The sequence below is a fragment of the Asparagus officinalis genome, chromosome 5, assembly GCF_001876935.1.
Source record: "Asparagus officinalis chromosome 5, Aspof.V1, whole genome shotgun sequence".
NCBI lineage: Eukaryota > Viridiplantae > Streptophyta > Magnoliopsida > Asparagales > Asparagaceae > Asparagus > Asparagus officinalis.
In genome coordinates this window covers 6,670,318-6,693,899 of record NC_033798.1, presented here as the reverse complement: position 1 = coordinate 6,693,899, position 23,582 = coordinate 6,670,318, and the positions used below count along the sequence as shown (strand labels likewise).

General features: G+C 36.4%; 1 protein-coding gene across 1 annotated transcript; it reads left to right on the top strand.

Annotated features, from left to right (window-relative positions):
- On the top strand, positions 15,377-19,609 carry LOC109843331 (sirohydrochlorin ferrochelatase, chloroplastic-like). Its single transcript, XM_020412263.1, has 6 exons — positions 15,377-15,461; positions 17,209-17,429; positions 17,528-17,589; positions 18,268-18,378; positions 18,803-18,895; positions 19,270-19,609. Exons 2-6 carry the CDS (start codon positions 17,309-17,311, stop codon positions 19,378-19,380), a joined length of 498 nt encoding a protein of 165 aa, XP_020267852.1. The 5' UTR covers positions 15,377-15,461; positions 17,209-17,308; the 3' UTR covers positions 19,381-19,609.

Below are 23,582 nucleotides of genomic sequence, written 5' to 3'. Positions count from 1 at the left end.
GATGAAAATTTTTCAAAATTTTATATTTTTATAAATTTTGGTTTCTTGACAATATTTTTTATTTTTTGATTTTTTTTAGTTTTAAAAAAATATAAATTTTTTAATAATATTTATTGGTAGTTAATTTTTAAGATTTTCATTTTGTATATCTTATTCGGAAGTTAATTTTTAAGATTTAATAATGATAGATATATATCTTATAAATAATATTTTGGTATGATTTTCAATAACTATCTACCAAATAAGAATCGCCAAATAATTAGAATTCTAAATGAAATAGGTTAAATAGTTTTGGTATGATTTAAAATAAGTATCTACCAAATATTTTCTATATATATGGAATAAATTAAGAGGTTTGCTTCGGTGCTCCAAAAATAGGTTTTTTATTTTTAAATTGTCAAAAATAACAAATTAGCTAAAATAAGAAAGTTATTTTATTCTTTCAAATAAGAAAGGGTATTTTCTACATATATTCTTCTATTGTTGGAGAAAAAACCAAGCAGATGAGAGAAAACCAATACTCTTGTAATTTAGGGTTAGCAGATGGTGTAGTCTAAAATAAAAAAAGAATATATATAGAGAAACCAAAACCCTATCTCTAGTCTAACTTCCTAATTAGAATATGATTCAAACTCCTAATCATGATGAGATCCAATCTCCTAATTATGATAGATCTCTAACCCTATCTAATTCTCATAAAGTTATAGAAAGAATCAAAGACAATCCCAACAATCTTCACCTTGGATTTGATTCCCAAACTCCATTGAGGATATATCATCGATGTCTTGAAACTTTGCCTCTCCTGCTAGCGTCTTCTATTCTTTTACACTTCGAATTGAAGCACTTGCACTCTAATTAGGACGTCCTGTGACCCTCGTTATCATCTGCTTTGTCATGACGCCTCCACCTCTCTTGTGTACACCAAGAGATATTTGCCACCTCTAACATCAGAAGCAAATCAATCATGCTTATCCTCCCAAACTAAACTTGTCACCTCTAACATCAGAAGCAAATCAACCATGCTTATCCTCTCAAACTAAACTTGACGGTAGCCTTCCCCCATTTGTTGTCCTCGTACTTCACTTGCATCGCTCGTCTTGAATCAAATTGGTGTACCTCTCCTACTCCACACTAAGAGCCAGATGCCTCCATCTTATCCATCACTTAGCTTGAATCGAATATGAGCATTTATCGTCTTAAAGTCCAATGCCACAATCTTCATCTCCATGTGTGTCACTTAGTCGTGCCTGCTTACAAGCTCTGCCTATTCTGGCACTATCCTCCTCGAGTCTACACACCAATCAACCCCTGATCCCACGATGACTCTAAATAATTATATGTTGACAACTCTACTGCTAGGATCACATCTAATTCTCTATACCAGTCTCATACGTCGCATACTTGTTTGCCTTATCTGCCATCAGATCTGTCTCGTTACCACTATCACAACTTATCAGCACTTTCTGATCAATCTGAGAAAAATCAAAAAAATTTAAACCCTCTCATTGTTTTCAAAGCATTCCAAAACCTAGGAATCGATTGCTAGATTGCCAAAATCAACCATCAATTCGCCCATCTACACTCCAATCAATCTCAGCCATTGGATTGAACTAAACACAAAACGACATACAAAGCCACACACCGAATCTTGGGCACCAAAAATCTGGCTCCTTCTCTTACATGTGAAGAATGATTTCTTTCTCTATCATGTGTAGTCAAAAACACCAAACACCAAAATATTCCAAACACAAGATCACCTCATCATTAAAACACGTGATTGTCTCCTCGGATTTTCACAAACAGAGCCAATCGAAGCCCTCTCAAGAATTCTTCCAAGCAACTCTTCCAACTTGTCACCGCATGCTCCTCTCACTGCCAATTCGTCTCCACGCAAGCCCTTTGCCGGTGATCGGTTGCACCTCCACAACGCCGCAATTCACTGTTGCAGTCGCCTACAAACTTTACCGTCAGACACCTCATCCCTCGGGCGCTCTCCTCCGGACGATTAGTCGTCGTTAAATCCTCCTGCCGACAATGGTCGTTCCTTCTTTTTTTTTCTACATATTGGTTTTTGTAACGCTGATTTTTAATCTTGCACGATGTCGTCTTCTATCTTGCGAACTTGCTCCCGGATCCGTCATCATGGCTCTGATACCACTTGTTAGGGAATTTTAGTCTCCCTGCCTACTATGATTTGCGTAACTTATAAGCTAACCCATAATCAATAAGATATAAAATGACCACAATCAAGAAGAAAGAACATCAAGATTTACGTGGTTCAGTCAACCAACTTCGATCTACGTCCACGGGCAACAATACGGAAAATCCACTATGTATCAAGGAGAACTACAAGAGAAACCACTCAACTCTCATCTCACTATCTCTCAACATCACATATATAATCAACTCTCATATTATCTCTAAAGCCCTCTTCTTATAATCTTTTGAACAGACAAAGACTACAAAACCCTCGCCTCTCGCATAATATTCTTGTATCAGACTATGCCCTCTGCTAACCCTAGATTACAAGAATATTGGCTCTCTCTTCTCTACTTGATTTTTCCTCCAACAATAGAAGAATATATATAGGAAAACCAAAACCCTATCTCTAGCCTAACTTCCTAATTAGAATAGGATTCAAACTTCTAATCATGACGAGACCCAATCTCCTAATCATGATAGATCTCTAACCCGATCTAATTCTCATGAAGTTATAAAAAGAATCAAAGACAATCCCAACAATGAAGAAAGAACACCGAGATTTACGTGGTTTGGTCGACAACCTTCGACCTACGTCCACGGGGCAACAATACGAGAAATCCACTATGTTTCAGGAAGAACTACAAGAGGGACCACTTAACTCTTGTCTCTCAACCTCACATACATAGTCAACTCTCATATTCTCTCTAAAATCCACTCCTTACAATCTTTTAAACAGACAAAAAAAATAATAATCAGGCTAATATTAACGCTAGAATGAGGATATTTTCACTTAATTCTTAATCTTTCGGAACACATGGTATATATATGGGGGGTTCCTTGTTTGGATTTTTCGCCCGACGTACTAGTTCCATTCGATTAAGGGTTGAGTGGGAATATAGTCATCCTGGACTGTTAAATATAAATATCCATATATGCTTATCAAGAGTAAAATTCTAAATGTTTCTGGTTGCGGGTTGAATTAGACCCACTATGTGTTTTTTCTAGTATTATTATTTGATTAAGTATGATTTCTGAATTTCGAGGACGAAATTCTTTTAAGGGGGGAAGAATGTAAAACCCCGAAAATTTGAATACTTTATGATAAATATTAATAAATATGTTATACATTTATAAATAATATATTATGATGTTTGAGTATGCTAGGAATTGATTTGAGATCAATTCAATGTATATATGTATATATGTGAGTACAAATACACAAATCATGCACAAAGGCCAAGAGTGAGAATCTGGGAATTTTGACCAGTTGAGAGTTTCTATATTTTTCTTACTGATTCATTAAGAATCTGGAAAAGTGTACAATAACAAAGTTGTAGGTCTCTTCAAGAGCTTTCCAACAAATCTTAGATCACCTTATTCCGAGGTCGTATGAGAAAGTTATAGCCAAAATACCGAAGGAGTATTTTCCTAGTCAGACTAGGTTTCCTGGTTCGGGTCTAACAGGTTTGTTTCGGGTTTGTCTCTATAAATACCTATATTTTTCACGAAAATTCCTTTCTTTTATCATATCTAAGAACCCTAACATCCACCAAACCCCCATAAACCCTATTTTGAATTCTTGGAGAAGATTGGAGGCTTTCAAGTTGGGTTTTTGTTGATTTTTTTTTTGGCTTTTGGAGTGGAGATCTCCTTCGACGTTGCTTCTAACAAGTTTTCCTACAACCCCAGGCGAGTATCATCTCTACTAATCCCCCTCTCAGTTTTTAAAATATTTTTGAAGAGTTTTTAATGAGTTTTATAGAGCCTAATCAATTATTTTGTGTATAAAAATTGGATCTTTTGTATATATGTATGAAGACTAGGTCTTTTTTTCATGTTAAAGAGATTAAGCACGAATTTATAGAAGTGTTTTAAGATCTGAAAATAATTTAAAAATATCTTTTATCTGAATTTAGATGTCTTATGCCTCGTTTTAAAGTTTTGTGCATGATTGAAGGTTTACATATGATTTCTTGTGCAAATAATCATGCTTGTTATGTTCTGCTGAAAATCTGCTGCACATATACTTTTGAGCTAGAAATTTGAAATAAAAAATGAAATCCAAATTGAACCAAACTAATGCCAATTAAAAGATATGTGAATCTAGTTTTCAAAACAGAAAACCATACCTAAAGATAGTTTTCCTAGAGAAAGATATACTCATTTTACTGATGATATATCCTGCAGAAAATCTGCTGCACATATAAAATGTTTGACTGGAAATTTGAAATATCATATGAACTCCAAACTGAGCCAAATTAGTGTCAAATGATATCTATGTGAGTCTAGTTTCCAAAACGAAAAACTATTATTAAAAGGAGTTTGTTCAGAGAAAGATATTCTCAATTTACTAATGATATGTTCTGCAGAAAACTGCAGATGTGCTGATTTGAGTCGACTCATCGGAGTTTTTTTTTCCTTTTTCGTTTGTATTTCTGTTTGATCAACTACTATGCTTATACTTTCATACAATGCTCATATATGATCGAGGGTTCTATTGAACTTTTGTTGAACATGAGTAGTTGCCTTGTTTATCGAGTATTAAATTGTAGTATTCATGTTTTCATCTACACATATGAGATGACTTTTCTGACACAAGCTTAGATCTGTACCGTGAGGCATGCACAAGAGTAGAATATGTATACCTTTACTTCTAGTATTCCATGGTTTATATATACAGTCCTCGTGTTGGACTATAATCCATTGAAGTCCTCGTGTTGGACTATAATCCATTGAAGTCCTCGTGTTGGACTATAATCCACTAAAGTCCTCGTGTTGGACTATAATCCATTTCAGTCATCGTGTTGGACATTTACATATTTGACCACGTCTTGGACATTTGTTAAGCTATGAGTATGACACTTATCTAAATCAGGACATGACATGATTACATGAGATTTGGACATGATAGCTACCTAGGCTGTACATGACACTTATGTAATTTTGACCTTTGACACTTATTTGGTTATGACATGACACAGTATTTAAGTTTTGAGATGGGTTGTATTTCTCTTTATTATTGTTCCTGTATTAGATTTTGGGTTTGGTGTTTAGGGATTTACAATTTGAGATACAAGGTATATACATGAGGGTTTCCTTGTTTGGATTATTTCGCTCGACGTACCTATGCTCGTGTTGTAAATCTCTAAATACTAAAATCCTCTTTTGTTAGGATCTATGATTTTAGAATATTATGTATTCACTATATTTTCATATACAACGAGCCCTATCCTTTGGGGTTGGTTGTGATGATGCTCGCTAGCGCTTTGACGCTCGTTGTCCCTCCCCCTTTCAGGTAACGAGCCAGGAGCCCAGAGAGTCGCAGGTTGATGGCGACGCATTTTAGTTTTAGCCGTCTATTTAGTTATATTTTCTTTTGAGCTCCACTGTAGACTTTTGTGTAGACATGTGAGAGTTTTATTCTAGAAATTTTAAAGGCTGTGTGCCTTATTTCCCTTTGTCAGACATTTTGTATTTGAGACTTGTTGAGGACTCCAGTTCATTTATTTCAGACATTTACTTGTATTCCAGTATATTAGATAATGAAATATTAAATCTCTATTATTTCATCAGTTGATTCTTGTATAATCTTTTACTTGCTTTGTACTACACCTGTTGTTGATTCCACTAGAGAGATAGTAAATGTGATGGTGAAACATGTTATTGCACGGTGTGGTGCATGGCAGGTTTGACATTTCTGGTTTCACCTCGGACTGCAGCCTTGTGTGAACCCAGGGGCGTCACAGTAGAGATATAACCTAACCCTCTTTTAGTTTTATTGTAATAATCAAGAGGTTTTCCTTCTGGGGAAGAAAGCCGAATCAGCACTCGTCTTCCTTTCCTAATATTTAAACATTCCTGTTTACCAAAGTCGTAACCCATCCTTTTCATTAATTTTATGGAGTTAGGTTCATGATAATAGAATTGGGGGGATCCCCGGTCTTCCTCTGAACTCTCTCGCTGGAGTAATTCGGGTTTGACTCTACCGAAATAGATTGACTTTTGCCCTTTCCTTCTAGACGGGACCATAAAGAAAGCCTTCTGTGCATCTTCCATCTCTTCAAACATAGTGAAGGATGATTTTATAGGCAAATTGAGTAATACCTCGGCGTACAATGTGCGCCATGAATCAGTACATGCATCTATATTAGACACATTGGACAAGTACGCCAAATTAAAATCTTTATTAATGTACCACTCGCCCTCACTCGTTACATTGTTATTATCCTCACTCTGACCCATTACATTAAAATCCAACTCCCACGGACAATCCTCCTCAGGATTGGGCTCGATGTCAGCTTCTTTGCCACTGTCAGCGGCCTCATTTGATTGCTCTGGCTCTTAGGTATCCAGATCGAAAACCGAATCAGTGTGAAAGTTCTCCACCCCTCTGAAAGGTTTCTTCTTGGCAATTAGAGTTCTGACTTCTCCCTCTTCATCGACATATTTCATGACCTGATGAAGAGTAGATGGGACATTACGATTCGCATGAATCCAGGGTCGTCCTAACAACAAATTATAAGATGTCTGCATCTATAATGTAATAAGTCACTTCGAACTTGAGATCTCCAATTTGACATCTGAGTTTGATTTTACCCAAGGGTCATGTGCTATTGGCATTAAAGCTGAAGATGGTTGTCTGGGTAGAACTTAGCCGGTGCAGAGGAATCCCTAAGACTTGCATGACCCGGTATGACATGATGCTGAGTGCTGAGCCTGGATCTACTTGTATAGGGTTGATTTCAGAAGAGCTAATATACCCTATATAGTACAGAGGTCTATCATGCTTATGTTTAATCTGCATATCTTTCTGAGTGAATGATATGCATGGCAGACTTCTTGCAGCTTGTAGACATTGTATACAAGATTGTTCTTTGGAAGCTTCTGAAACCGGAGTGACCTAAGTAATAAAGCTTTCTGTGTTTGTCGAAGCTTCAATTAGAGCTTCCATTGTGGTCTTGGATAATCGTAGGAGCTCGTATAGGATGATCCTTGTAGGGATGTTAGCCAATTACGCCATGACGTTGAATCGGAAGGGCGTGTTCGATCCTCCAGTATCCTATTGAAGAAGGTTCTGGTTGAAGCAATGCTCTTTCTATTTCCCTTTATCCATTGTCTTCTTAGGAGCAGAACCCTCAACCTCTGGGGCTTGCTCTTCTGCTCCTTGAGCATATTGGCTATAATTTCTCAGATATGTTTTCCCTGATCGGGTACCAGGGTTACCTCCTTGATCTGCTGCAAGGATAATCCTCTCTTCTTCTCAGTCCGTGAGAGGTTTGAGATGATGATCATCCTCAGTTATAAAGGTGCTAATCATATTGGATGACTTCGCCTTGCCTTTCTTCTTCTTTGTGGATGCACTTGTCCACTGTTGGTCTTCAATTAAGTTAGGATGGACCCACATTATCAGGATGTCTTTCAGGACATACCTGAGTTACCTCCTGTGTGAGAGGTCGAGTTTTGTATTGAGTTACAGTCGGGCACAGCGCCAATATCCCGCGCACCCTATCGTATGGCACCAGCTGAGATGAGAGAGCTTCAGACCCAATTGGACTAGTTGTTAGCTCAGGGTTTTATTTGTAGGAGTTATTTCTCCGTGGGGCGCACCGGTCCTCTTCGTGAAGAAGAAGGATGGTAATATGAGATTGTGTATTGATCATAGAGAGCTGAACAAAGTCACTATCCGAAATAGGTACTCTTTACCTAGGATTGATGACTTGTTCAACCAGTTGCAGAGAATGTAGTATTTCTCGAAGTTTGATCTTCGTTCTGGTTATCGTAGTTGCGGATTTGGGAGATGGATTTTCCCAAAGAAGTTTTCCTAATTTTATGTGAATCTTTAGATTTTCTAGTTAGGTCATTTGGGTTGACTAATGCACCGTGGTATTCATGAATGTGATGAACCGAGTTTTTCCGTCCCTTCATGGGCCAGTTTGATATTCTCATATTTTCGAGATCGGAGGCAGCACACGAGTAGCATTGCAGACTCTTCAGGAGCATCAGTTATATGCCAAGTTCAGTAAATGCGGGTTTTGGTTTTCAGAAGTCAGATTGGTTAGCCACGTCAACAGCAAAGAGGGCATAGCAGTGAATCCGGCTAAGTTTACAGCAATTGTTGATTTGGAACCGCTAAAGACGGTGATAGAGATTCGAAACTTCTTAGGTTTAACCGGTTATTATAGGGAGTTCATCCAGGACTTCTCGAAGATTTCGACGCCTCTAACACGCCTTACGAAGAAGGGTGTATAGTTCATTTGGAGCACGGTGTGCCAGAAAGCCTTGATACCTTGAAGGCTAAGTTGACTAAGCGCCGGTTTTGACTGTTCCGAGCAACGATAGAACATACGATGTTTACACAGAGGCATAATTGGCAGATTTAGGAGGCGTCTTGATGCAGACTCAAAGGGTAGAAGCATATATTTAGAGTGGACGAGCAGAACTACCCCACTCATGATTTGGAGTTAACAGCGGTAGTATTTACATTAGAGTCACGAGACATTACTTGTATGGAGCACAACTTGAATTGTTCACCGACCACCATAGTTTAAGTATCTTCTCTCCCAGAAGGAAACTCAACCAGAGGCAGCAGCGGTGGATTGACTTTATTGAGAACTATGAATTCGCGATTCAGTATATCCAGGAACAACTAAGATGTACAAAGACCTAAAGAGACAATTTTGGTGGAGTGATAGGCATAGGAAGATTTCAGAGTATGTAGCTAAGTGTCTTACCTGTCAACAAGTGAAGGAGTAACATCAGAGACCGACAATAACACTTCAGTCCTTACCCATTTCGAAAATGAAAGTGAGCGGATATTTTTATGGACTATATTGTAGGGTTCCCGAAGTCAAAGAAAAAAAAATGATTCTTTTTGGGTGATAATAGAAAGACTAACGAAGTCAGCACATTTTATTCCAGTGAAGACTAACTGTACAGCTAAGACGTATGCGAGGATATTTGTTCGGAAGATAATTCGACTTCATGGAGTTCCAGATATGATGGTATCGGATCGAGGTTCAGTGTTCATTTCGTATTTTTGGAAGGGTTTCCAGGATTTGTTTGGCAACAGATTTATCTTACAGTAGTGTATTCCACCCACAGACGAATGATAAGACGGAGAGAGTAAATCAGATGTTGGAGGACATATTGCGGGCTAGTGTCATTTACTTTCAAGGCAGCTGGGAGGATCATATTTCACTGATAGAGTTCGCTTATAACAACAGTTATCAAGCGACAATTGGTATAGCCCTGTATGAAGCATCGTACGGGAGGCCTTGCAGATCGCCTATATGTTGGGTAGAACCGGATGATAGTTTAATGCTTGGACCAGAGCTTATGGGACAAAAAAAAAAACCTTGATCAGAGAATAGATTCTATCCACTCAGAGACGGCAAAAGAGCTATACAGATAAGAGATGAAGACCTTTGGAGTTTCAGATTTGAAGAATTAGTTATGCTAAAAGTATTATCTATGAAAGATGTTCAGCGATTCGAAAGGCGGGGAAGCTTGAGCTGAGATATATTGGACCGTTCCGGATTTTTGAGCGTATTATAACTGTTTCATATAGACTAGACCTTCCAGCATCGATGTCTAGTGTGCATAAAGTATTTCATGTTCCAATGTTCAAGAAACAATTACATGTTGAAGAGCAACAGCGAGTGTTGAACGCATCGGAGATTTAGCTTCAGGTTGATTTGACTACGATCGAAATCCCAGTTTGTATACTTGCTAGAGAAGACAAGAAATTTAGAAACAAGATATTTTTCCCTTGGTGGAAATTCAGTGGAATCGGAAAGGAGTTGAGGAGGTTTCTCGGGAGCGCGAGGAGGATATACATCGCGACTACCCACAATTTGTTTGATCAAGTAAATTAAATTTTTGTATGACTTGTTTATGGCTTATGGTTACTTGTATGGCGATGTTTATACTTAACACTAAAATGAGGGTATTAACACTTATCTCCTAAGTACTTGGAACATATGGTATATATATGAGGGGTTCCTTGTTTGGATTTTTCGCTCGATGTACTTGTTCCATTTAATTAGGGGTTAAGTGGGAGTATTTACATTTTTGATGGTTAAGTGTAGACATCGAAGATGATTTTCAGGAGCGGAAAGGAGTTGAGATGATTTTCGGGAGCGCGAAGATGTTATGCCGCGCGACTTCCGGTACCTATGGAGGAAGTGCATTGATTTATGTGTACGATTATTTGTGTGGTTATATTTTGATTTAACGCTAGAATGAGGATATTTTCACTTAATTCTTAATCTTTCGGAACACATGGTATATATATGGGGGGTTCCTTGTTTGGATTTTTCGCCCGACGTACTAGTTCCATTCGATTAAGGGTTGAGTGGGAATATAGTTATCCTGGACTGTTAAATATAAATATCCATATATGCTTATCAAGAGTAAAATTCTAAATGTTTCTGGTTGCGGGTTGAATTAGACCCACTATGTGTTTTTTTTAGTATTATTATTTGATTAAGTATGATTTCTGAATTTCGAGGACGAAATTCTTTTAAGGGGGGAAGAATGTAAAACCCCGAAAATTTGAATACTTTATGATAAATATTAATAAATATGTTATACATTTATAAATAATATATTATGATGTTTGAGTATGCTAGGAATTGATTTGAGATCAATTCAATGTATATATGTATATATGTGAGTACAAATACACAAATCATGCACAAAGGCCAAGAGTGAGAATCTGGGAATTTTGACCAGTTGATAGTTTCTATGTTTTTCACACCGATTAATTAAGAATCTGGAAATGTGTATAATACCAAAGTTGTAGGTATCTTCAAGAGATTTCCAACAAATCTTAGATCACCTTATTCTGAGGTCGTATGAGAAAGTTATAGCCAAAATACCGAAGGAGTATTTTCCTAGTCAGACTAGGTTTCCTGGTTCGGGTCTAACAGGTTTGTTTCGGGTTTGTCTCTATAAATACCTATATTTTTCACGAAAATTCCTTTCTTTTATCATATCTAAGAACCCTAACAGCCACCAAACACCCATAAACCCTATTTTGAATTCTTGGAGAGGATTGGAGGCTTTCAAGTTGGGTTTTTGTTGTTTTTTTTTTGGCTTTTGGAGTGGAGATCTCCTTCGACGTTGCTTCTAACAAGTTTTTCCTTCAACCCCAGGTGAGTATCATCTCTACTAATCCCCCTCCCAGTTTTTAAAATATTTTTGAAGAGTTTTTAATGAGTTTTATAGAGCCTAATCAATTATTTTGTGTATAAAAATTGGATCTTTTGTATATATGTATGAAGACTAGGTCTTTTCATGTTAAAGAGATTAAGCACGAATTTATAGAAGTGTTTTAAGATCTGAAAATAATTTAAAATATCGTTTATCTGAATTTAGATGTCTTATGCTTCGTTTTAAAGTTTTGTGCATGATTGAAGGTTTACATATGATTTCTTGTGCAAATAATCATGCTTGTTATGTTCTGTTGAAAATCTGCTGCACATATATACTATTGAGCTAGAAATTTAAAATAACAAATGAAATCCAAATTGAATCAAACTAATGCCAATTGAAAGATATGTGAATCTAGTTTTCAAAACAGAAAACCATACCTAAAGATAGTTTTCCTAGGGAGAGATATACTCATTTTACTGATGATATATCCTGCAGAAAATCTGCTGCACATATAAAATGTTTGACTGGAAATTTGAAATATCATATGAACTCCAAACTGAGCCAAATTAGTGTCAAATGATATCTATGTGAGTCTAGTTTCCAAAACGAAAAACTATTCTTAAAAAGATTTTGTCCAGAGAAAGATATTCTCATTTTACTAATGCTATGTTCTGCAGAAAACTGCAGATGTGCTGATTTGAGTCGACTCATCGGAGTTTTTCCTATTTCGTTTGTATTTCTGCTTGATCAACTACTATGCTTATACTTTCATACAGTGTTCATATATGATCGAGGGTTCTATTGAACTTTTGTTGAACATGAGTAGTTGCCTTGTTTATCGAGTATTAAATTGTAGTATTCATGTTTTCATCTACACATATGAGATGACTTTTCTGACACAAGCTTAGATCTGTACCGTGAGGCATGCACAAGAGTAGAATATGTATACCTTTACTACTAGTATTCCATGGTTTATATATACAGTCCTCGTGTTGGACTATAATCCATTAAAGTCCTCGTGTTGGACTATAATCCACTAAAGTCCTCGTGTTGGACTATAATCCATTTCAGTCATCGTGTTGGACATTTACATATTTGACCACGTCTTGGACATTTGTTAAGCTATGAGTATGACACTTATCTAAATCAGGACATGACATGATTACATGAGATTTGGACATGATAGCTACCTAGGCTGTACATGACACTTATGTAATTTTGACCTTTGACACTTATTTGGTTATGACATGACACAGTATTTAAGTTTTGAGATGGGTTGTATTTCTCTTTATTATTGTTCCTGTATTAGATTTTGGGTTTGGTGTTTAGGGATTTACAATTTGAGATATAAGGTATATACATGAGGGTTTCCTTGTTTGGATTATTTCGCTTGACGTACCTATGCTCGTGTTGTAAATCTCTAAATACTAAAATCTTCTTTTGTTAGGATCTATGATTTTAGAATATTATGTATTCACTGTATTTTCATATACAAGGAGCCCTATCCTTTGGGGTTGGTTGTGATGATGCTCGCTAGCGCTTTGACGCTAGTTGTCCCTCCCCTTTCAGGTAACGAGCCAGGAGCCCGGAGAGTCGCAGGTTGATGGGGATGCATTTTAGCCTCCGCCGTCTATTTAGTTATATATTTCCTTTTGGGGTTTCACAGTAGATTTTTGTTTAGACATTTGAGAGTCTTGTTCTAGAAGTTGTAAAGGCTGTGTGCCTTATTTCCTTTTCGTCAGATATTTGTATTTGAGACTTATTGAGTATTCCAGTTTATCTACTCAGATCTTGACTATGTATTTCTGTTCGTTGGATGATGAGATATTTATGTGACTATTATCATTTCATCAGTATTCCTTGTATTATCTTTTACCTGTTTTGTACCTACACCAGTTGTTGACTCTACTAGATAGATGTTAATTGTGATGGTGAAACATGTTATTGCACGGTGTGGTGCATGACAGGTTTGACATTCTTGGTTTCACCTTGGACTGCAGCCTTGTGTGAACCCAGGGGGCGTCACAGAAACATAATACAATAATAAAAGTTGTCTTATTATTACAAAATATACTTAAAATATTAATATTTTAATTAATTTATCATGCACATTATTATGTTGTTGGTGTTTGATAATTCAATTGATGATGAATATATTGTTTATCTATACTATTTTTAGGAGAAACATTTCTTTTGCAACACTCAAATCATGGAAATTGAGGAGCTGTCCGGTTGTCTATATCCTTCTCATGCTGATTGCAATAACAAGTTGAAAGAGGTTAATGAAGTTCTTTACTGCAATCGTCATAAAAAAAGAAATCAAATATTTAGAAGAAAGGTAAACATATGATATTATAATTTTTTATAAATATAAATTATGTATAGTTTATAAAAACTAAATTGAATAAAACCAATATATAACACAAATATGTATTTAACTTTAGGTATAAACTTACCTTACAAGTGACGGATAGAACATACATCACCATATTTGTAATATTCCATCACAATGTTCTGTATTTGAATGTTCGCTAGGTTTGGTAATTTATATCAAAATTATATTAATTTTTTATAAGTTTCTAATCTAATAGTTGAAATTTAAAATTAATATGTATTTGCTTAAACATGATGCATACAACAAGAAGGTTTCGCTTACAATCAAGAGATGAATTGGTTGAAACATGTGTTTCCATGTTAAGGTTACAGAGTTTAACACAAGTAGATGCATTGAAGACTACATGGTTATTAAAAATCATTAACGATGACGTGGGTGATGAAAAAAATCAATGGGCTGTTATTACTAATTGACGAAAAGGTAACATTTTCATAATCTTATTAATAAATTATATTCCTCAATAGTTTGTAATGTATTCGTTGTTGTAATACTAAATTTATTTTTATTAAAGGATGGAAAATCACTTGATATGACGCTAGTTAACGGTGATAACAATCAATCAATTCAATATACTCCAGACTTATCGACACCTGGAAATAGTATTGACAAAAATTTGATGAAGAAGATGTTTGCTAAATATAATATTAGTTTTATTATTTTAAAAAATTAAATCATTAACATGTTGTACTAAGATGAATGTATTATTATCACAGGATGAGAAACCAATTGAATTGAATGAAGATAGTACCGTTGATAATCAATATGTTAAATTAACTCCAGACTTATCCACACCGATATCCACCACTAATAGCAAAGGCAAAAAAAAAGATGTTTAGCCCAATGCTACACCTAACTCTTCTGCATTTAAAACTCTACCTATAACTAGTGAAAAAATAAGGATAAAATCAGGTTGGTTATATATTAATTAATTTCAATATATAATTTTTAATGTTAAATTTACTAAATAAACATATTTTTTATTTTGTAGAAATTGACAAAGAACCAAAAGAGGATTAAGACGGAGCAAAAATAATTACAAATATTAGAGCTCTTCTTTATATTTTGCTAATAACATCTTATGACTGTTTGATTGATTGAGAACTTTTTTGATGACGCATCATTTGTGAATAATGTTTTTTGAACATTAAATAGTCTTATATCTTAATTTCTTTTAAGCTGCATTTAGTATATTTTGATTATCTTCATTTTATTCATTTTTTATAAAAAATTAGTTTAAATGATCTTAATTTTAATTATACCTTTTATGTAAGTTGTTTAATATCATCATTTTCATACGGATACATGTTATCTAACCTCATTGGGGGTGAGTGAGAGTGGGGTTCATGTGTTTGGAAGGGGGTTGAGTTGTTAGCTGTTAAAAATTATATTCGGCTGAGAGTGATTGAAACACAACGAAATATAGATGAACTGCGGTAAGACCATGCTTAGCACGGGCTAAAACACTAGTTAGATTTAAATTGTAAAACCATTGGTAAATTTTGATTAGGATTTCATAGATAATATATCTTAATCTAGCTGTATTCAAAAGCAAAAGTAGAATATTAGCACTTCGAAAAATTTCAGTTAAACGCCGCTGTATAAAAAATGCCCGTCCAAGACCGCCGTGGACTCCGTCGAGCGGAGGCGATCGAATTGTCCGACCATCGGGAAAGTATTCACCGAGGGACCTCACCATTCTCAAGCTAAGGTTTTGTTCTCTCATAAAACCCTAACTTTTGCGTATTTTAGTAGATTCAGTGTTTATGTTCATCAAAATATGTTCTTTAGCTACAAAATTCCCCTCGGATTGAATCTCACTCATGTTTGATCTTTTATTATTCTTGGAATTTCTAGAAATCGATCGATTCGTAGGTAGGACAGCACGCATTTATGGTTGTTAGGGACGAAATTGTAATGTTAAAATTGAATAGAAAGGGGAAAGTTTTGAAGGACATGAACTGGTTGTCTCTGAGTCAGGGACAGAAGAAGAACAAATTGGTAATTGTGGGAAGCAAGAACAAAGCATTTATCTTTACACTTTTTGTTTCAAACTTTCGAAGTAGATCTCGGAGGGGAAAATGTGACAAAGGAAAATGGAGGATCATATGTCTAGCGTCCTGGATTTGGATTTTTGAATAAAAGTGAGCTTCCGATTAGAATTGACCACTTTACTAAATCTTCCAATTCCTATAGCTCTAGATGATAATAGAGAGAGCAAAATGGAAATGGAATGTGTGGGAAATTCGCTGTCAGATTCTTCCGCCATTTTATGCTCTTTGGAGACGTAAACACTCTAGCATTGGTGCAATGTAGAAGCGTATAGCTTCTTCTAAGGTTGAAATTCACATGCTGTTTGATAATTAGGAAAAGGTTTCTTATGGTATCCTCTGAAAGAAGAATGTCAATAAGGAGAGTCTAATTTTTGTGTAAGAGAAGGGATGAAACTGCTCATAATTTTTTCTTCATGTGGTAAATTATAGTGAATCGATGACAGTCGTCGGGCCTGACCTTAATTCTTGTTGTCGCTCTGATTAGTAGGGAAGGTAAAGAGAGTCAACAAGTGTAATGTTGAGAAAAATTGGGAGGTAAAAAATAAGGATAAATGTCACAGTTCTTATCACCTCGGTATACAACAGAAATTATGGTAATCAATAAACTACATCGTCAATTATTCTTCATTATATCTTTGGTGAACTGTTACTAGTAAATATAATATAACTTGTTTTTGTATCCTTTGTCATTTAGGATTATAAGGAGATGATTTTGTGCTGAGGTCTTTTGATCTCATCCTTTTCCTTTAAGAAAAATAGGGTGTTACATCCATCAAAATTTGAACTGCATGAGTTGGGACTCTCATGGTAATTAGAAAGGAGGCCTGCAAACCCTAATCCAAGATTTTTGTATAAAAATTATACTTTATTGTTATATTACCTTAGAAAAGCAATTTGTCAAAAAAATTTAATTACAGGTGTGGAGGATGGGAGAGATTAACTAATGACCTGGGTCAAGCCTTGATTAACTCTCTGCCTCATAGAAAAAAAGTTTCGACCTTTGGAGTTGGAATTTGGATATCCAAGCAGGTAATGGTTGAGGTTGATTCCATAAAATAACTAAATAGCGAATATGTTCCACTCTATATGCTCCCATTGCTGTACACCAGTCTGGATCTTGTTTCTGTTTTGTTGAACGAAGTTAAAAACGCTTTCTCTCACTCATTGCATAATCGTATTTTCATTTTCCCGTCTTATACTTGAGTACGAACGCTAACAGAAACCACACAGTGCAGGGAGAACTGAAGGGTTTTTTCTCTTTATTTTATTTGTTTGATTTTTGTTCGACCAACAATGATTTTCTTACATATTTTCCCCTCTAGGTATCTGGGTTAGTTCTTCATACTGTGCAAATTATCTTTCTCTTATTCAGCTCTCATATAACTCCTCCATTTGACTCTGCAGGAAAGTTGCAACACAGTCTTATAGTTTGTTCTCACTTGACCCTGTGAAATTGCCAATAATTGCAACAAAGAGCAGTACAAGTTATTGTATAAAATCTGCTATGAGTTACGAAAAGGAAAGAGTGATTGAGTCAAAGGAGACTACTAGTACTTTGAGAGAGAAAGATGCGGTGATAATTGTGGACCATGGATCCAGGCGTCAAGAATCCAACCTAATGCTAAGTAAAGAGATCAGTGATTTATGATTATCCTTTCTTTTTGTTGAGTATAAAAGGCAGAAGCAGAATATCGCTAAACTTTTGTATTTTCTTGAATTGTAGATGAGTTTGTGGCAATGTTTAAAGGTCGAACTGGGTACCATATAGTGGAGCCTGCTCACATGGTAACATTCCATCCTTTTATCATTTTGTTACCTTAGAATGATGGACTGTTGTCACTCTGTCTATAGATCCGTAAATATGTTTATATGGTGTTACACTTTTTGGTTTTTTATATATACCCCTTTAATCATGCATATTTGCAAATCTACCCCTCAAATATTGGTATTTGCGAAACTACCCCCAAATCATCAACTTTGGAAAAAAAGTACGCTCAAATCAACAAATCATCAACTTTGTTGGATATGGGCTATTTCGTCGATGTTTTTACAATGCAATTACACATCAGGCTACCAAAGTTGATTGTATGTTGATTTGTGGGGTTTCTCCCCCTCCCAAATTGATTTGGGGATAGTTTTGCAAGTACTGAGGTCTTGGGACTTGTTTTGCAAATACGCATGATTTATATATGCAAAGAAAAAACCCAAGTTAAAAAAAATCTTTTGAACCAGTGTTAGAATTATTAATAAATCAATGATGCATAATGCAAATACTTAAATTTCCAATTTATTTAATCAAGATAATAAGATATGGAAGAAAGTTACTAAGTTGTGTTTATTCTTGCAGTACGTTTGAACTATAATAATATAACATGTCAAATATGGGAGTGGACTGTTGAAAAGTCGAGATCTCATATTTTTTCCTGAAAGATTTAACACATTACCTTCCCCTCCAAATTCTAGGAATTGGCTGAGCCGTCAATCCGAGATGCATTCAGACTCTGTGTTGAGCAAGGAGCTAATCGGGTCATTGTCAGTCCATTCTTTCTCTTTCCAGGTCGGCACTGGCACAAGGTTTGCTCAATTCATGATTATGCTAGCAGTTTGCTTGATAGTGGATGTTGCTACAGTCAATTAGCAACGTATGATCTTTAATTATAGGGCTAGCTGTAGATACATCCCTTGTGTTATGAGGCTGTAGCCACTTAAACCCCCTGAACTACTTTGTTAGCAGTTACGCCCTCTGAGTTCCAAACAACACTCTTTTACAAGATAGGTTGAGAATAACATGACGATAGTTACCTTTGCCCTCAGTTTAATTGGAAAAATGACTAAATTGCCCATCTTTTGAGTTTCATAGTGTGTCAGTGCTAGTAAAAAGTTCAGGGGCATAAATGTCTACCCACCTCGTAGTAAAGGTGTATTTGCAATTAAGCCTTAATTACATTCCCAAACCATTAAAGAAAGCATCTATTATAGTTCATTGCATTTTTCACAGGATATCCCTTCATTGGTAGCTGAGGCGGCTAGGGACCATTCGGGTATATCTTATATCATCACAGCACCACTTGGTCTTCATGAGCTTATGGTGGTAAGATCTCAAATTTCCTGATTTAGATACTTATGACCATAATCGTTCGCACATGCTCATTGCATTGATGCCTACATCTACAAAGAAAAGTATTTTGACAGTAGAAGGAGAGGGCTCTCTATAGAAAATTAATGCAATCTATTTACAGTATGACTGCAGTAAGAATATTATATTAGTGCAATTACCAACTCGAGAATATATTGGGGCACTTTCCGCAATCTCCTTACTCCCTAATTGATTTTTTTATATAGGGCCATGTGTAGGATTTTCCATCACAAGTAGATCGGAATGAGAATAGTGAAACTACAAAGTTTCATGGATGTATTTCATAAGGGAAATAAATATCTGAAACTGAAGATGTGTGTTTTGTGCAGGATGTGATGAATGATAGAATTAAGCAATGCCTAAGCCATGTAGCTGGTGATGCAGATGAGTGTACTGTATGCGCGGGAACAGGGAGATGCCGTGTATATGAACTTTCATGAGGAGATATATACGAGTCAATTCAGCTATCATCATCGGAAGTGTAGATCGTCAGAACAATAAACACAAGTCAGTATTATGAGCTAAGACCCTCTTTTCCTTGCGAAAGTAAGAAGGAAACATGTTGACAAATAAAGGCGAATACTTGTATTATAGCACTGTCGTCCATGCTATGTATTGTAATCTAGATTTTTAAAATACACATCAATTTTCACTAACAAAGGAGCCCCCGTATATAGGCTTATTTTTGGTGAAGGATATTTGGATTAAGGATATACTTTCGTTAAGGGTATATTGATATTTTAACAGTGATGTTAGGGGGTATGTTGGGAAAAGTTAAATTTTACGGGGGTTATTTGGGACATCCCAAAGTTCAGGGGTTTAGTTAAATAAAGTTGGAGAAAGGTTTCATGGGAAATGCTCCAAATGTCTTCTGGGGTTTTTCATGAAAGTTTCCCCAAAAAATAAAGCAATAAAATTATTTTGTAGAAATAAACCTTTTTTTTTCATGAAGTAGAACTACAACCTAAAGAAGGACAAAAGCATTTCATAACGAGCATATTTTCATTAATTTTGTTCGGTGGAATTTCTTTCCCCTTTTTATTTTTTTATTTTTATTTTTTAGGTGGAAGCATTTTCATTATTGTATCAAGGTAAGTGTGGGCTCAAGTCTTTGTGGGCCTCAGATTTCTGATATGGTGGGCTTGGCTGAGAAGAAATTCACCCTTTTTGTGTTTCGGAGATAAGGATAGGATAGCGACAGAGACAAGGACCCTTGACGTCTCAAGACAACCGTGAACTGGCCGGCCCATCCTAAAGCATCTCATTATTAAAGGTGAAAAAGAAATTGCTACGAAGACAGTATTTTCTAGACGAGCTTCGCTACATGGATCCAAAATATGAGACCAATAGGGAGGACATGTGAGGTGTCCCCCTCCTATTATATAATGAGCTGATCATCATTAATGATGGCCAGCTCATTATGCAATAAGAGGGGGACACCTCACGTGTCCCTCCTGTTGGTCCCATATTTTGGATCCTTGGAGAATTTTTCTTTCTAGACTAACACCACTCTAAAAATATCAAGGAATATTCGATCACTTAAACTGGAGATCCAAATATCTTGAACTCTTTTATCACTTTCTGAAGGCATGTCAAATTTCATGCTGTTTATTATTTGATGATTTTAGATTTTTTATTTTAAGTGCTTTAAGAATGTAAAAAAGAAAAGTCTGGGATATTCGTCATCGACCATCACAAAGCGCGCGCGAGCAGCACAATGCAAACGTCCCTGACATTTATACAATTTTATACTCACAAGAGGGTATTTCATTTGACAGCCAAGAATCGTCACGACGCGAAATTCGCATCAGCGGCCGGCTCCACCTAAGGGGTGCAAACGGTTCGGGTGATACGATGCCTGTTATATTTACGAATACGAATTCAGAGATGAATACATCAAAGTAAGAAAAATTCATATTTATATTAACAAAAAAGTAAATGCAAATATGTATATACATGCAGATGTATATGTGAATATACATATAGATGCAAAACATATATGAGAAAACAAGATAATATTAAAAAAAATTATTAATATGTTATGCTATATTTTACCGCCAACGTATGTTATGATATTATAGATATCCGAATATTTCGCTGTACATGCATGTAGGGGTGTGCAACGGTCGGTTCGGTTCGATTTTTACCAAAATTTGAACAACCGAACCGAACCGTCTATAATTCAAAACCGAACCGAACCGTTGCAAGTCGGTTTGGTACGGTTCGGTTCGGTTTGTTCGGTTCTAACTTCATCAAACTTCTTATCAAACAACAAACTGTGTTAAAGAAAAAAAGATATCAACAAAGTAGGAGATTATGAAGCATTAAACACTAATATAATGATATTGTTTTTAACCCATAATGATTCAGAAAATGAGTTTAGGGTTTAAGTCTTTGACTCTTTGGGGACGGGTCGGATAGGTTTGAGATCAGAATGGGTAGTATTGCACTATATTCGGTCGGTTCGGGTTGAAAAATTTTCAAACCGACCCGAACCGCCCTACTCATAAAACCGATTTTTTCGGGTCGGTTCGGTTGGTTTTTTCGTTTTGGACCGAACCATGCTCAGCTCTACATGCATGTTCATAACCATATTAGATATGGATATCTAGGAACCACGCGGATATATGTATATTGTTTCGCATCTCTGGCCCCACCGCATTGAATGGGTCCCACTTCAAAGGTTTTACACATTCATCGCCCATTCCTTGTGCGCTGTTTGTATTTTCTCAGCAGATCCAAAACTCTATTCTCGACTTTTTATGAATCTTGCAGCATAAGCAGGGGTATAATGGTAACTGAGCATTATCAGTTTCTCTTGCTCCTTTATATGTCCAGGCCCATCTCGAGCCTGCGTTACTAACCAAAAAAAAAAAAGGACGGATCTTGGCGAAGCTTACTCTCTCTTATTCCCCCGATCTAATTCCGATCATGGGCAGAAAATTCTTCGTCGGCAACGTATGTTATGATATCCGAATATTTCGCTGTACATGCATGTAGGGGTGTGCAACGGTCGGTTCGGTTCGGTTTTTACCAAAATTTGAACAACCGAACCGAACCGTCTATAATTCAAAACCGAACCGAACCGTTGCAAGTCGGTTTGGTACGGTTCGGTTCGGTTTGTTCGGTTCTAACTTCATCAAACTTCTTATCAAACAACAAACTGTGTTAAAGAAAAAAAGATATCAACAAAGTAGGAGATTATGAAGCATTAAACACTAATATAATGATATTGTTTTTAACCCATAATGATTCAGAAAATGAGTTTAGGGTTTAAGTCTTTGACTCTTTGGGGACGGGTCGGATAGGTTTGAGATCAGAATGGGTAGTATTGCACTATATTCGGTCGGTTCGGGTTGAAAAATTTTCAAACCGACCCGAACCGCCCTACTCATAAAACCGATTTTTTCGGGTCGGTTCGGTCGGTTTTTTCGGTTTGGACCGAACCATGCTCAGCTCTACATGCATGTTCATAACCATATTAGATATGGATATCTAGGAACCACGCGGATATATGTATATTGTTTCGCATCTCTGGCCCCACCGCATTGAATGGGTCCCACTTCAAAGGTTTTACACATTCATCGCCCATTCCTTGTGCGCTGTTTGTATTTTCTCAGCAGATCCAAAACTCTATTCTCGACTTTTTATGAATCTTGCAGCATAAGCAGGGGTATAATGGTAACTGAGCATTATCAGTTTCTCTTGCTCCTTTATATGTCCAGGCCCATCTCGAGCCTGCGTTACTAACCAAAAAAAAAAAAGGACGGATCTTGGCGAAGCTTACTCTCTCTTATTCCCCCGATCTAATTCCGATCATGGGCAGAAAATTCTTCGTCGGCAACGTATGTTATGATATCCGAATATTTCGCTGTACATGCATGTAGGGGTGTGCAACGGTCGGTTCGGTTCGGTTTTTACCAAAATTTGAACAACCGAACCGAACCGTCTATAATTCAAAACCGAACCGAACCGTTGCAAGTCGGTTTGGTACGGTTCGGTTCGGTTTGTTCGGTTCTAACTTCATCAAACTTCTTATCAAACAACAAACTGTGTTAAAGAAAAAAAGATATCAACAAAGTAGGAGATTATGAAGCATTAAACACTAATATAATGATATTGTTTTCAACCCATAATGATTCAGAAAATGAGTTTAGGGTTTAAGTCTTTGACTCTTTGGGGACGGGTCGGATAGGTTTGTGATCAGAATGAGTAGTATTGCACTATATTCGGTCGGTTCGGGTTGAAAAATTTTCAAACCGACCCGAACCGCCCTACTCATAAAACCGATTTTTTCGGGTCGGTTCGGTCGGTTTTTTCGGTTTGGACCGAACCATGCTCAGCTCTACATGCATGTTCATAACCATATTAGATATGGATATCTAGGAACCACGCGGATATATGTATATTGTTTCGCATCTCTGGCCCCACCGCATTGAATGGGTCCCACTTCAAAGGTTTTACACATTCATCGCCCATTCCTTGTGCGCTGTTTGTATTTTCTCAGCAGATCCAAAACTCTATTCTCGACTTTTTATGAATCTTGCAGCATAAGCAGGGGTATAATGGTAACTGAGCATTATCAGTTTCTCTTGCTCCTTTATATGTCCAGGCCCATCTCGAGCCTGCGTTACTAACCAAA

What these genes read in the sequence shown, in the direction of transcription:
- LOC109843331 (XM_020412263.1), top strand. Translation starts at nt 17,309, where the DNA reads ATGAGTTACGAAAAGGAAAGAGTGATTGAGTCAAAGGAGACTACTAGT. An exon ending in AGAATCCAACCTAATGCTAA is followed by an intron (nt 17,430 to 17,527) that starts GTAAAGAGATCA and finishes CTTGAATTGTAG; the next exon opens with ATGAGTTTGTGGCAATGTTT. An exon ending in TAGTGGAGCCTGCTCACATG is followed by an intron (nt 17,590 to 18,267) that starts GTAACATTCCAT and finishes TCCAAATTCTAG; the next exon opens with GAATTGGCTGAGCCGTCAAT.